Raw genomic sequence first — 15,501 nt, 5'->3', positions numbered from 1 at the left:
TAATAGGGAGAGTCACGGCCAAAGGGGGAAGTGTTTGTGTTGTGGTATGTACAATGGAATGGAAGTGTGTTGAATTGGTGGTTGAATGATGAAAGAATAAGTGCATGTGGCTGAATTGAATGAATGCAAAGTGAATGAATAATGAAATGGGAAAGCATGTGCAAGGTGTGGATGATTGTTTTGCATGGCTTTGATGGATTGTTTGATTGGGCTAGAGGTTTTCCATGGCTCAAAGGATTTGTTTGATTGGGCTAGGCCCTTTGTTTTATGTCCCAAAGAGCATACAAGGCTTCAATTTCGTCCATCCTCTTTGCACCATGATTAAGCTATCCAATCCATGCCCAAAAATGCTCCAAATAGCCTCAAAATGCACTTTCTTGCTCCCTAAGCCCTTAGAACCTGAAAACACACAAAAGAAGCATAAAGGACTAAAATAACTAGAGAAACATAACGTAAATGCACGAGAACAAGCCATTTAAGTCGCATGAATATGCTCCTATCACACATCACCAATTAACGGTGGACTTAACAACCTTAACGGATATATGTGAATGTCACATCTCGGCCCGGGGCGGATCACTTCCCGGGCCCGCTCCACTACCGTAGCACAATATTGTCCGCTTTGGGCTTACCATTCCTTCACGGTTTTGTTTTTGGGAACTCACGAGCAACTTCCCAGTGGGTCACCCATCATGGGATTGCTCTAACCCTTTTCTCGCTTAACTTCGGAGTTCCCATGGAACCCGAAGCCAGTGAGCTCCCAAGAGGCCTCGTGATAGGTAGGGATGGGAATATACATTTAAGGATCACTCCCCTGGGCGATGTGGGATGTTACAATCCACCCCTCTTAGGGGCCCGACGTCGTTGTCGGTACACCACGACCAGGGTTAGGTTCTGATACCAAATTGTCACATCCCCGCCTGGGAGGGACCACTTCCCGGGCCTGCTCCACCACCGTAGCACGATATTGTCCGCTTTGGGCCCCAACCACGCCCTCACGGTTTTGTTTCTGGGAACTCACACGAGCAACTTCCCAGTGGGTCACTCATCATGGGATTGCTCTAGCCCCTTTCTCTCTTAACTTCGGAGTTCCCATGGAACCCGAAGCCAGTGAGCTCCCAAAAGGCCTCGTGCTAGGTAGGGATGGGAATATACATTTAAGGATCACTCCCCTGGACGATGTGGGATGTTACAAGCAATTTGTGAGTTGTTGCAGAGAGTTGTGGGTAAGTATTAGAATGATGGAAATTGTGACATCCCACATCGCCTAGGGGAGTGATCCTTAAATGTATATTCCCATCCCTACCTAGCACGAGGCCTTTTGGGAGCTCACTGGCTTCAGGTTTCGTAGGAACTCCGAAGTTAAGCGAGTAGCGCGCGAGAGCATTCCCGATGGGTAGGGATGGGAATATATATTTAAGGATCACTCCCTTGGGCGATGTGGGATGTTACAAGCAATTTGTGAGTTGTTGCAGAGAGTTGTGGGTAAGTATTAGAATGATGGAAATTGTGACATCCCACATCGCCCAGGGGAGTGATCCTTAAATGTATATTCCCATCCCTACCTAGCACGAGGCCTTTTGGGAGCTCACTGGCTTCGGGTTCCGTAGGAACTCCGAAGTTAATTGAGTTTAAGGATCACTCCCCTGGGTGATGTGGGATGTCACAATCCACCCCCCTTAGGGGCCCGATGTCCTCATCGGCATACCACGGCCAGGGTTAGGCTTTGCTACCAAATTGTCACATCCCGGCCCGGGGGGGGACCACTTCCCGGGCCCGCTCCACCACCGCAGCACGATATTGTCAGCTTTGGGCCCCAACTACGCCCTCACGGTTTTGTTTTTGGGAACTCATCCGAGAACTTCTCGATGGGTCACCCATCCTGGGAATGCTCTCGCACGCTACTCACTTAACTTCAGAGTTCCTACGGAATCCGAAGCTAGTGAGCTCCCAAAAGGCTTCGTGCTAGGTAGGGATGAGAATATACATTTAAGGATCACTCCCCTGGGCGATGTGGGATGTCACATGAATGTCTCAAAATTATGATTTTAGGTACCAGTTTGGGATGAAAAAAAGTTCATATACCTTGAAAACCAAAAAACTTTAAGATAGTAAACTAAGATTAAATATTTTAAATAAGTTATATTTCTCTGTCTTTATAAAAAAAAATTATTGAATTTACTATAAATATTTTAAATTACGTTAGAAAATGAAGAGTTCGAACCGCCAAACTCTTTTCTAATCTTGGAAGCATTAGAGTTTGAACTTGTCTTTGGATTTTTTTTTTTTTTTTCCTTTAATCAACGATATTATCTAAGAAGAAGAGTTGTGAGCTTAACTTCACAAAAGGTTAACATATATGTTGTTCAAATTTCCCTTTAGTAATAATGAATCTAAAACTTTTTACTTACAAAGAAAAAAGAATATCATTACTGTAATGTTAAGTAACAACTTGTCTTAATTTTTTGCACCTCAAACGTCAACACGACACCATTACACAGTTAGTGTACTCCTCACAAAACGACGCCACGTATGTTAGCGCTCTAACAATTATTTCCTTCCCTCTGTTCAAATTCCAAATTCCTTTCCACCATTACTTCTCCCAGAGAAATAAAAGGGACAAAAGCCAGCCAGTTTCGCAGAGAGAGACCCGAAAACCCGAACCGCGAACCCGGAAAAATGGGCAAGGATTTGAGCGATGACCAAGTATCGTCGATGAAGGAGGCGTTCACGCTCTTCGATACCGACAACGACGGCAAGATTGCTCCGTCCGAGCTAGGGATCCTAATGCGATCGCTCGGTGGCAACCCGACCCAGGCCCAACTCAAATCCATAGTCGCCGAGGAGAAGCTCACCGCCCCCTTCGACTTCCCTCGCTTCCTCGAACTCATGGCCAAGCACATGAAGCCCGAGCCCTTCGATCGCCAGCTCCGCGACGCCTTCAAGGTTCTCGACAAGGACTCCACCGGGTTCGTCTCCGTCTCGGAGCTCCGGCACATCCTCACCAGCATCGGCGAGAAATTGGAGCCCTCCGAATTTGACGAGTGGATCCGAGAGGTGGATGTCGGGTCCGATGGGAAGATCAAATACGAGGACTTCATTGCCAGAATGGTGGCCAAGTGAGGGACGAAACGGTACGTTTTGCCTGGGTGAAAGTGTTTTGTGGAAGTAATTTGGGAGTAATGTACGTCTTTTTCTTCTTTTTATGGTAAATTTTGGGTTTGTTTGTTTGGATTTTGTTTGTGGTGAATTGAAATTTGTGTCGAGTACTTGGTAAATTTGGAGGTGTTTGGGATGTAAGTGCTGATGATTTTATGGAATGTAATCTGGATTTGCTGGATTACTTTGTGGTCTGGAATTTTGTTTCTGTTTGGGAAGTTTGCTGTTTTTGTAAAGTCTGATCTTTCGGTTGCATTTCGCTTGCGTTTCGATTGCATTTGCACCTCAAGCTCAAAGAAATGGTAATTGAGAAGCATATGAGGCAATGCTTCCTCTGTAAACTTTATGTCTCGAATACAATCATTTAGTTGTGAATGTAGGATTTAGATGCGAGTTTCGCATCGGTCATTGGTGGTGCAAATTCTCAATGCTGGATTTATTTAACGTGGAAATGTGGAGTGTTACAGTCATAGGATATTTTGATGTAAGAATTAGACAACTTAATAAGTTTGGTCTGGCAGGTTTTGCGGACGAGGATATTTGAAGAGTAATGTTCTATTGTCATAATCTGTCATGTTACGATGTCAATTATCAATGTTGGACCATAGAATTGAATAGAGTTCACTTCATTAACGCTCTAGATTGACCGTCTGCCAACATTGAATAGAGTTCACTTCATTATCATGTTGAACACTCGGGTAAGAGGAAGTTCCCTCAACCGTGAATATTTTTGAATGTCTAGACTTGGTCATCTTTCGGTTGAAGACCAAGTAAACAACAGAACTTGAGCTGCTAATTGTAGTACATGGAAATGGTGCAATGATATTTGTGTTAGTAAGGTGCAGTCTATGCCTTCAATGCAATGCTTGTTGCAATAGTTTGAATGATCTTGGAGAAGCCTTCCCAGTCCTGTGATGAACTGTGGAGTAAAGTATTAATGGGTTATGTAGGTGAGTCTTGCCCTAGGGAATGGGATGTAGCTGAGGTATCGAAAAACCAATGTAAGACCTTCAAGTAACATTTGGAAGCTTGATGTAGTTGCTAAATGCTTTGGTGCTCGTTTGGTGACTAGGATTAGAATGGATTGGGTAACTTGTAACTTTCAAGTTTTATCGAAGGTAGATATGAATAATTTTTAACTTTGAGAAGGAAACATCAGTTTTTTAAGAAGACAATCCCACCATTTTGGGGGGATTGAAATGGATAAGTTTCATTATTGAATAATTTATCGTCAACCTTCAAGTTGAACATGACCTTTTTATTTCTTTCTTCAAACATACTTTAAATACAGTTAGGTTATTCCACTCCAATCCTCAACACCAAGTGAGTCCTCAATGTACGACACTGACTCATCACGGTTGCTGTTGGGAGCCTTAACTTGGACCTCATTGTGAACAATCGAACTTTTTGTACATCGATTCACGACCATTAGGAGAGACTATCGTAGGCCATTGGGCCCTCGTGTGAAGTTGAAAGTCTCGCATAGTAGGTATTTCGACGCTGCCGAATCTAATGCAAGGAGATGAGGGCTTATATTACTATTCGTAACACCACAAAGGGCTTGGAGATAAGCACATGTGAACTCAGAATCAGAATCCAAGCAACAAACAACAATGTCAAGATGCTCCACTTTACACAACAGGTCTGAGCTTCGGATTACAGTTCAAACTAATGTACAACGATGCCATATAAAATGAAAGCAAATGAACAGAAAACATCTCACGACCAAGTCGCATAACAAATTCAGTGGTTATAGTGTGTTGATTCTTCAAGGTCGTGTCTCCATCACCGAAGTGGCAGAATTTTGCATTGCTGATGAGCTGGTCTTCTGAGCTATGAGATTCTGAACTCTCTGGAGCCGGAGGTAGCTGAGGTTCTGCAAATGGATTATCCAGGCTTCCTTTATCATCATTGGGTGGATCTTCTGGGTCTTTTTTCTCACTCTCTTTGCTAGAACTACCACCGCCACCTCCCTTTGAAATACCTGGAACTAAGTCAGGTCGAGGTTCCACACCAACCTGTCTTAGATGCAGCTGACCACATTGCAAACACCATTGGATTATACGGTCATAAAGACTTGTAGAAGCAAATTAGAGAGACCATTTACCTGAAGATGTAAGTTAACTTCATCTGGTCGTGACAGGAACGGAAAATCTCCCCCAGTCTTCAATTGTGCTTGCCTTGCGTTAAGATACCTTTCGCCAACTTCATCTTTGAGTTGTTGAGGAATCCCGCTGTAGTCATTTGTCTTCATGTATATGTTTCAGGAAGAAATTTTTTGACTGGTCAGCTTAAATGTTTAAACTTCCCTATCTATGGTATTGCAAGAAGGTTCAGATGTATGAACAAACATGCTAAGGCATAAAGCCGTAGACATTCACATTTAAACAGTGGTTGAAAGAATCATATCCACACCACAGCTGGTCTCTTCAAAACAATTTAGGATGAAGAAGTGAAGTAACTCCGAATCTAGAAAGACATTTATCGCAACAAACGCAGTGTGATATATTACGTAACCAAACACTTGTTTCTAGAGGGATTATTTGAAAATGTATTTGTATGCACCAACACAAACCAAACCAGATCTGGAATACATACATCCATTATAGTAATGAATGAATCTGTAAGCAACAGCGGTCCAACTGAAACAGTATCAGCGGTTAAAGTTAACCTGGAGGCGAGGTCCTCTCTTGAGAGCATCTCAACCTGATTTATCACAGTTCCAAGTCAGAAACTACAACAGCTTGCACAACCGTTCAACTTGTACAAGTAACAAGGATAGCCATAACGGGTAGATTGTAAAGGCGTTCACAGACTCTACCTGAGAAACAACAAAGTCGACTGAATCTGCAATAAATGGCTCATGGGGGCCATCGAGTATTCCGGTCAAGACATATCTTTTCAACAAAAAAGAAGGGGTCCAATTAATGCTGCATAAGACAATACCATAATCAGGTAACTCAATCTGTCAAAAGAAAACAAAATTGGAAGCAAATTACTCTATGAGCCAAAAGACTATATAAATGCAGCATGCACCTTGTAACAATATATAGAGAATTTAAATTCCAGAGGAACAGTATATCATATCCAATCAATAATGCCAAACATTTTGATTAAAAATTGATGTACGGTGGAACCTTTCTTTTCTTGTTTTATTTGAAAATCAAACAAAAATAACCATGAAAAAGGGTGGATAAATGGTTCCAATGAACGTAATCCCTTATAAGGATCGTACGAAGTTTTTTATTTCACAAGTGACATTTCATTAATAATGATGTCACTTTAGAACCCAGATGAGATTAGCCACTTGAGAGGGTAAGTAGATAATTTCAATCAACTTGATCCCTTCAATCAGTTAGGTCAAATGCTCAATATTCCATGGAAGCAGGGAGAAGTTAAAAGGCTAAATACTTATCCTGGTAATACATAATTTAGGTTATTTGAAAGGAAGAACAGAACTTAAAAAACCAAGAAACATCAAGCAGTACCAAAGACCATTACAACCCTTTGCTAGGTCAATGCAACGTCTGAACACTTATAAAACACTGGAACACAGATGTTGAAATAAATAGCTTAACTATCAACCTCTATCAAAACCACTCATTAAATATTTGCCATCTAATACCTAATTTTTGATTTGGCACAAATTGACAGCATGCCTGTAGCTTTATCAATGTGTAAAATACAACATGACAAACATACACGGGAGCCCATGGCATTTCTGCAGAGAAGTTACGCGTGTCCAAAAATGTGTTTGATAGTATCAATGACCGAACTCTTCTTGGACGATGCTGAGCAAAAAGTTGAGCCAAGAAGCCCCCAAGGGCTGTACCATAGATATGTATCTGTTAGAAAGAAATTGATCAGATTACCTAAAAGAACTATTTTTTTTTTTTTTTTAACTAGAGCCCCCACAAGTATGAGAAGATGTTTTAACATCAATTAGAAAATCTCACAATTCATTTAAGTTATATATCAAGATATGCACTGTTATGAAGCACATTTCTCAAGTACATGATGTAATATTTCATGGACAGCGGGTTTCCCCTTTCTCTGCTCCAATCACTTTTCACCATTTGAATAGGCATTTCATATCCAGAAAATCAGCAACTGTTTAATTATCTAATCTAAAACAAAAAAAAACAGAATATCATGGTGCTAAGAATGATTTTATTTAAGGGATAGTTAACTCTTTGTTTTTAGACATAGGGATAGTTTAACTGTATTCCATGTAATATGTCTGAAATCCTTCCAATCTGATCCAAATTAAAAGCAATTTTCTAGATGCAGCATTCAGTGTAAATTATTGCAGTGAATTTACTATCTGACTATCATATGACTTAGATACCAAGTTCAAATCTGTCTGTATAACTGAAATCACTACTCAACTACCCACACACTAGAAATCAGGGAATTTAGGATCTTTCTTTAATTTCAAAGTACCAAGAGTTCTACGTGTGTATCTGTGAAGCGGGGCGTGGCAGAAAGGCAATCAAAAATGTAATATTTCCATCTTGCACAATCACTGAAAAAGTGTTGATTCGTGAAGCACCTTGCTAACAGTATAACATGAAGATGCACCCAAATATCATATGTATAATTAAGTAGGGATAAAAGGTCATTAATCACTGAAAGCTGTATGCAGCAGTTGGGTGGTTCTTAAAGAAATTAACAATTTAGAACCAAAAAGCTACTTGTGCATTGTGAAAACGAGAAATTCCTTCAGTGCAAGCAACAGAAATACTAAAGAAAATTAGATTGACACTGGCAGGAGTAAACTGTAAGTAAGTGGAGTTCTTACGTGATGGACATCAATCGCATCCAAGAATTTCTCAAATGCTAGAATCCACTCGTGATGATTCCATACACTTGGAATATCAACAGAAATCACCCGATAACCCTGCATATATTATAATTTACTAGTATTAACGTTTAATCTATTAAGTAGAACTTGAGAAGATTAACCAGCTACAACCATTCAAATATAGGGGTGTTGGACAGAGAGGGGTTGGGATTGGTAAATATAAATGTTACTGAAAAGTGAAACCTGAGTGCACCGGAAGCACAGAGACCAAAAATCAGGGCTTAAAGGTCTAGTTAAACAACTGAATTATCCATTTAAAGAGAATAAAAGGAAATCATTATCTAGAAAGATAAAATCCAAATATACAGAGATTGAACATATACAAGAGACACCAAAAACTAAAGCAAATATGCACGGAAATTTTTTTTCATCCAAAATCTTGGACTATAAATGCAAGTTGCTGATTGTTTGCAACAAAACAACTAAACAGAAAAAAAATCAAGCTCAGTGGACCATGAAAACTGGAAAGTATAGTCTATAAGTGCCTATGACGCAAAAGAAAACGAAAATCAAATACTAATATGCTTTGGAAAGACTTATGTGATACAAACAATGAAGATTATATGAAGGCCAGCCAACTACCTTCATGGACAAGGGCATGATCTGCTTGTAGCAGACATCAGCTGTCCCTGCTGTTCCAGGAAGACAAATAAGAGGAGGTACTGCTTTTGGGCCAAAATCATGGTATCGCCACTGCTTCGTGCCAATCTGCATACACGGTATTTCAATGTAAACATACACAGTAGTTCAAAGTAAACCCGATTATCAAGACAATAAGAAATCAGAAATAAGCAGAAACCTGCTTATCAACACACCTTAATCATGTAGCTTTACAGCTGAAAAAGGGTACATACATAAGCAGCTCCACATGCAGAACCTCAACTCACAATTGAGCAAATTAGAAAAAACCCCATATCAAAATTCACAAACTTGATACAAACCCATGTCATAATACAGTTGAAAATACAAAACTATGCACAAACATAGGAACCATCTTACAATTGGGTTTTCTAAAAAGGTAAGACTAAACCCAAAAGAACAAAAAATGCAGCAGTAAAATCAAACTAAAGAATCAAACCCAGGAACAAAATCACAAAAAAATGGAGAAATTCGAAAGGGTAAAGGAGAAGTGGAGGTGAAAAGAAACGTACTGGGATCTTGTGAAGAGGGACTTGGGACCTGAAGTAGATGTAATCTCCGGGCGGCGAGTAGACGCCTTTCATTGCTGGTCTTCTACCCCCAAAACCTCCCCTTGTCATACATACCCATTATTCGATTTGATCTGACCGATCGATCACTTCCTTTCTCTTTCTCTCTCGATTTTTCTATTATTTTTCTATGTATTTGCTGGGTTGGGGTTTTGGTTGTTTGTCCTCGTTGTTTCGAATTTTCTTTGAAATTTTTATTTGGGGGATTGACCAGTAGGGGGTGAGAGGGACGCCACGTGGCTGGGCCCCCACTATGACAGAACATGACTCAATGGTTCATCAACAGCTTGTCAAAGGTCATTTAGATGTTCCGCATGGTTGGTAGTTGTAGTTGAATTTTTTCTTCTTTTGTTTATTTTATTTTTGGATTTTTTGTTTTTGCATGGGTTAATTGCATTAACATTATCTGAGGTTTATTGAATTTTTAATAAAACCTCATCACTTTTGTAACATTATATTAACACCCCTTAAACTTCAATTCATTTTCATATAACCCTCCCACCATAGCACATGTTTGTCCCTTTCCTCTCCTCAGCCCACCCTCTTTGAAAAAAATTTGGAGGGCTAATCTTTGTACTGTGCATGAATGCACCATAAATGGTCCAGAACATAATGGAGCATTCCTAGATTCACAGTCACCATTTTATAAAGAAACCCAGAAATTCAAACACCAAAATTTTCACCAAACTTGAGTTTTTTTTTTATCAGTTTGAACAACACCCAAATGAGATTATATGCAATTTTTCGAAAACATAGAAAAACCAAAATCCAAAATGTTGGGAAAAAAAAATTTGTGAATCCCGTTGCGAAAATTAGATAACCAAAATTAACCTCATGAAGTCTTAAATTTTAGTGCTCACAAGTATACAAATCAAATGACAGTATAGCATATAAGCATGGATATCGTCCCACAGAGATCGAATTGATTTTAAAGGTTTTTACTAACTAAATTGAAAAAAATTATAACTGAGAAACTTTAATGGAAAAAGATATGATGATTTGAGTTAAGCTTAAAATTAAAATAAGCTTGAAATCTGAATTCGCTGTAAACAATTCTACTTCATTCCCTTAATATGTTATTGTCACATCCCGGGCTCCTCCATCGTAGCACGATATTGTCCGTTTTGGGCCCCCAATCACGCACTCACAGTTTTGTTTCTGGAAACTCATACGAGAACTTCCCAGTAGGTCACCCATTCTGGGATTGCTCTCGCACGAACTCACTTAACTTCGGAGTTCCGATGGAACCCGAAGCCAATGAGCTCCCAAAATGCCTCGTACTAGGTAGAGATGGGAATATACATATAAGGCTTAGAGGATCCACTTCCCTGGGCGATGTAGGATGCTACAATCCACCCCCCCCCCCCCCCGACATCTTCGTCAGCACACTTCCGGTTGGGGAATGGCTCTGATACCAAGTTGTCACATTCCGGCCCGGGCCATCACCACATCCCAGGCTCAACTCCACTACTGCATGATATTGTCCGCTTTGGGCCCCCAACCACGCCCTCACGATTTTGTTTCTGGGAACTCACACGAGAACTTCCTAGTAGGTCACCCATCCTAGGATTGCTCTGGAGCGAACTTGCTTAACTTCGGAGTTCCGATGGAACCCGAAACCAGTGAGCTCCCAAAAGGCCTCGTGCTAGGTAGAGATTGTCCACTTCCCTGGGCGATGTGAGATGCTACAGTTATGCTCAAGTAGTTCCTAATATTGATGATTGATTTTCCCTAAATTTTTCAACGGCCATGGTATCTGGTTACATCAAAAGTATCCTTTCATGTTAATCCTCTATGACATCTAGATAAATTTAAACAAATAAAAACCCATTAAACTCTATGGAAATTGTTGGAAAATCACATAAGCCCTAATTACATGGCATTTACAAATAGGTGTTTATGGTGATAGGATTTTTACCACCTAAAAAAATAGGGATAAAAACACTTAAAATACTTGCAAGAGTACAAGGTAATCTAGCAAGGTCGATCTCCATAGGTATTGAATGAATAATTTGAGTAAATACCAAATCTTAATTAATTATTCAAAAACAAAGTTTGAAAAATGTTGATTTTATGACCTAAATTTAAAAAAACGAATTTAATTAAAAATAATTAAATAAATTGGCAAAGTAAAGAAAACAAAAGAAAAAAGTTTTGAAAATCAATTTAAACACTAAAGTTCTGCCGTAACCTTAACAATCCTATGTGGTTCTTCCAATTACTTATGAGTTATCCATACATATTTTGAAGGTTAGGTATTCCTAAAATATGTCCTACTTGGAAACTCCAACATAGAACGCATATCTAACATAAACCCGTTCATGGTGTCCAGATCGAAGGTGAATATGCAACTCATTAAGTTTTGTGAAAACCTTTTGAAAAACAATGGAACCCTTAAGAAGTGTCGTTCATCCTAAGTGAAGTGACACATATTAACTACAAGAAGCCTTAGTCAATTTCAGGGACAACCATCCGCCAAAATTGCATCAAATTACTTATCTAAATATCCTAATGATGGCCAACCATCTAGACAATTAGATAGTTTAAACACAGTGATAAATAATTCAAAACATGCATGCATACTATCATAAGCAAATTGAAAAGAAACTACATATTCTTGCTAAGGCTCATGGTGTTGCCCTAGTAAAAGAGAATTAGTTCCTAACAATCATAAAACAAAATATTATTAAAAACATGGAAAGAAAACACCTTGTAAATAAACTTGAATTGTCAACACTCTCTAAACCAAGTTCCCCAAAAAAAAAAAAAAAAAAAAAAAAAAAAAAAGTGCTTTCTCCCCCTAATGGCTAATTGGCCTTATTTAGACTACTAAAAACAGAATCCTTACTAGAAAAAATGTCTTTTAAAAACTAGGAAACATAATAACTTAAGTGAAACTAGAAAACATAATCCTAATCAAATATGGGAAATCTGCCCAGCCACAAATCAGCAACGTTTATAGATCTTTAGGGCTCCAAAATAAGCCCAAAATGGGTGAAATTAAAGCTTGAGATGTCCCGAACATAATTGTAGAAGGCCTCAAACCCAAAGTACACCATCTTGGACCCTAAAATGCCCAAATAAGCCCAAAACATCATTGTGACATCACTGCACATTGCTCCTTTATTTTATCGCCATAAATAAACTGTTAGGTAGAAAAATCTGAAACTTTGACATAATCAAGCTAAGCAACTATGAACATCCTCCACTTGAAATTACTCCAAAATTCATTCATTTGATCACATTTGTCCCCAGAGGAATTCAAAAGTCCTATATTGAAAATATAATTCAAAGTATCAAAATTCTTCCAAAATAAACTAAGATTAGGGTAAAATATATAATATGAAATCGACTCATCATTGTCACAACCCGTCCCGGAATTTTAATTCCGAGGACGTGAAGTTATGAAAATGCCCTTAAACGAGACTAAGGGGCGTAAAATATGTTGTAACTGATTTGGGGATTGGGTAGGATCTCACCTCCCTCAAATCTCTCCCCCATTTCTGCATCTTGTCTCTCTCTCTCTCTCCTCCCTCACAAATCTCTCATTCACTCTCCGTTCTCTCTCTCTCCTTCGAACTCACACGGACCACCCACAAAACCACCCTAAAACTATACCAACGAAGGATCTAAGACCACCATCGTACTCCTGAAGACCACACGAACACGATGGTACCAATTTCAGGTGAGTTTCACTTCGGAAAACATGGATTTCAATTTCACTGTGCATGTGCACTGTTCATGCACACGTAAAGATTGATGTTTTTTGGGATTTTGAAGCTTGTAGGAAGCTTGGTGAGGTCCTAAGGAAGCTCGGAGTGCTTCGTTTGAAGGATTTGGACGTCGGGATCACGAACTGTAAGTTCGGCCGAATTTTCGTATTTTTGGAAAAGTTTGATTCCGTTGTTTTTAGGCCCTAAAACTAGTCCAACGTGGTAGATTATGATTAGGGCTTCATTTTGGTATAAATTACGTGAAAAATGGACGTAGGAACACGGAGAACGACAAGTTCAAAGTTTGGCCGGAGCTTTCGGGGCTTTTTTCGGCGAATCCATGGCGAGTTAGGGGTCAAGGCAGGTATGGATGTGTTCGTCTCGTCAATACCTTCATTTTGATATATAGTACGTCGAAAATGGTTAAGAAGTGAAGAAGTTATGACACTTTGAAATTTACCCAGAAATTCCGGCAAAACACCATCTCCGGCGAAACCAGTCCGGCGACGCGAGGAAGAAGACGCGCGCGTGGGCAGCGCGTGAACAGTGCGCGTGGGGGCGCGTGAGAGCTCCAAATTGAGTTCTGAAAATTGTCACGCGTTCGTGACGTCGTGTAGATCACCGTGGTATATTCATACACCCAAATTGAGCAACGTATGAGAAAGTTATTGACGAATGTTTGGTGTATGTGCGTTAAATAATGTCAATTTGGTTACTGTTTGTATAGGTGAAAATTATACAAAAGAAGAATGTAACCAATCTAGGGGAGGCTCAGGGACCTACGAGACGTCGATGTGATCAGTGAGTGGGCAGTTACTTTTCAGTATATATATATACGTATGCTTGACGTATTTTCCAGAAAACGTATTTTAAAAGAAATACGAATTTAATATTCTGTCATATATGCATCATATTTTAATATGTGCATTATCATAATTATGCATACTGTTGCATGGTGCTGAGGAGGCCCAGGTAAGCTACCTTTGAAATACATTTGATATACGTACGAAATACGTTTGGAATACGATTGAAATACTGTCATCACATGCATTAGTAGTGGCATGCATTTATATATGTGTATTTGGTGCTGTGGACGCACAGGTAAGTGCCAGGTAAGTGGTATTCATGTTTGTATGCAGTAGTAGTTTGAGAGGATTAGAGAGCTCATAATCTGCACCCCCGGTGTTAGTGCTCCCGCCCGAGGCCAGGGCACAGCCTTCACGTGTATGTTCACCAGCACCGCATGCTCGCCTTGGATCCAAGTTAGGTGCAAGCCTGTCGTACAGACCACATTAGGTGGTTCCGACTTGTAGGTGACCCGCGATTTATCGCACAGCTTCACGTGATCGTAGCACTAGAGCATATATATATTACACCCAGCCTGTCGTACAGACCACGTTAGGTGGTTCCGACTCGTGTGCAGATTCAGTTATTGAGTTGAGAGTGGAGCTCTAGATGCAGCCGTACAGGTCACGTTAGGTGACTCCCGGCTGCCAGATTATATGTTATTGATGTGAATTACGCTTGAGCACTTACATTTGATTATGAGTTTCCGTTGTGGCATATTCTCGAGCATGAATGGCATATTTATGAACATGAATGATATATCTTTGAGCATGACTGGCATATCTATACATACGTATATATGTTATTTTCTGGGAAACTATACTTGTTTTACGGCGAGGGGTTAGTATATGCAAAAGAGAAAAGAAGGTTTTGAATACGTTCGTTTTGCTGACCCACTCAATTTTGTTTTGCGCCCCTCCAGGTTCAAGAATTGCAAAGGTGTGGTGACTACGAGGAAATTCAACGGAGTTCTGACATAATGGACCAAATAAGGACTCACCTTCGGGTGTTTCATTTTAGAAGTAGTATATTTTAAAGCTTCCGAACTGTGCAAATGGTTACGTCACTCTCACGTGACGGCCAGCATGCCCTCCTTCGGGACGGGGTGTGTCACATATGGTATCAATTGCAAGAAGCTAAACTCAAGTTAAGTATGGCATCCACTCTAACTTGCATCAAATCAACTCGATTAAAACCTAGATGTTGATCAAGCATCTAAATAAAAATCAAGCACATAACAATTAACAAAAGATACGCAATATGAAATAAAAACTTAATAATAATAATACCACAAGAAAATTAAATATTCATGATCAGGCTACATCGTAGCCCTAGAAAAAATAGAAAAAAAAAAAGTCTAGCTTTCTTCCTCCTTGTCGCAACCTTTTCCTCCAATATTTTAATTTTGATTTTGGTTGAATCCTCATAATGGAGAATCAATCTCCATATATAAAACCCATGGCAAACTAGGGAAATAAAAGCTAATTGAAATACCGTTTAAACCCCCACTAAACTCCTAAGCATAATGGACTTTATGTCCTTATTAAAGAAATGAAAAAATAAACGGATATAATAAAAACTAGAAATTAAGTCTCTCTTAAATTCCATTGAAAAGTATTCCCATGTCCATTTGATTCCAAAATCGTTGCAATCTCATCTTCTTACTGTAATGCATGTCTTTGTGCAATTACTTAGCCTCTTGCTCCATTGG

At 39.5% G+C, this 15,501-nt stretch overlaps 2 protein-coding genes across 3 annotated transcripts; one reads left to right on the top strand and one right to left on the bottom strand.

Annotated features, from left to right (window-relative positions):
- Positions 1–2,589: 2,589 nt before the first annotated feature.
- On the top strand, positions 2,590–3,353 carry LOC137710888 (probable calcium-binding protein CML13). The gene has a single exon (XM_068450044.1). It carries the CDS (start codon positions 2,680–2,682, stop codon positions 3,121–3,123), a length of 444 nt encoding a protein of 147 aa, XP_068306145.1. The 5' UTR covers positions 2,590–2,679; the 3' UTR covers positions 3,124–3,353.
- Positions 3,354–4,669: 1,316 nt separating this feature from the next.
- Positions 4,670–9,367, bottom strand: LOC137711222 (uncharacterized). Of its 2 annotated transcripts, none has more exons than XM_068450448.1 (8): positions 9,175–9,367; positions 8,606–8,731; positions 7,961–8,059; positions 6,862–7,004; positions 5,981–6,089; positions 5,758–5,865; positions 5,267–5,407; positions 4,670–5,192 (listed from the first exon to the last, which is right to left on the bottom strand). In XM_068450448.1, exons 1-8 carry the CDS (start codon positions 9,280–9,282, stop codon positions 4,791–4,793), a joined length of 1,236 nt encoding a protein of 411 aa, XP_068306549.1. In that variant the 5' UTR covers positions 9,283–9,367; the 3' UTR covers positions 4,670–4,790. The 2 variants fall into 2 exon arrangements, with proteins under 2 accessions (XP_068306549.1, XP_068306550.1); XM_068450449.1 differs by having other exon boundaries at positions 4,789–5,149.
- Between the last annotated feature and the right edge of the window lie 6,134 nt (positions 9,368–15,501).

Source organism: Pyrus communis, chromosome 12, assembly GCF_963583255.1.
Source record: "Pyrus communis chromosome 12, drPyrComm1.1, whole genome shotgun sequence".
NCBI classification, from domain to species: Eukaryota; Viridiplantae; Streptophyta; class Magnoliopsida; order Rosales; family Rosaceae; genus Pyrus; species Pyrus communis.
Note: the sequence above shows the minus strand (reverse complement) of the source record. Positions and strands in the feature narration are given on the sequence as shown.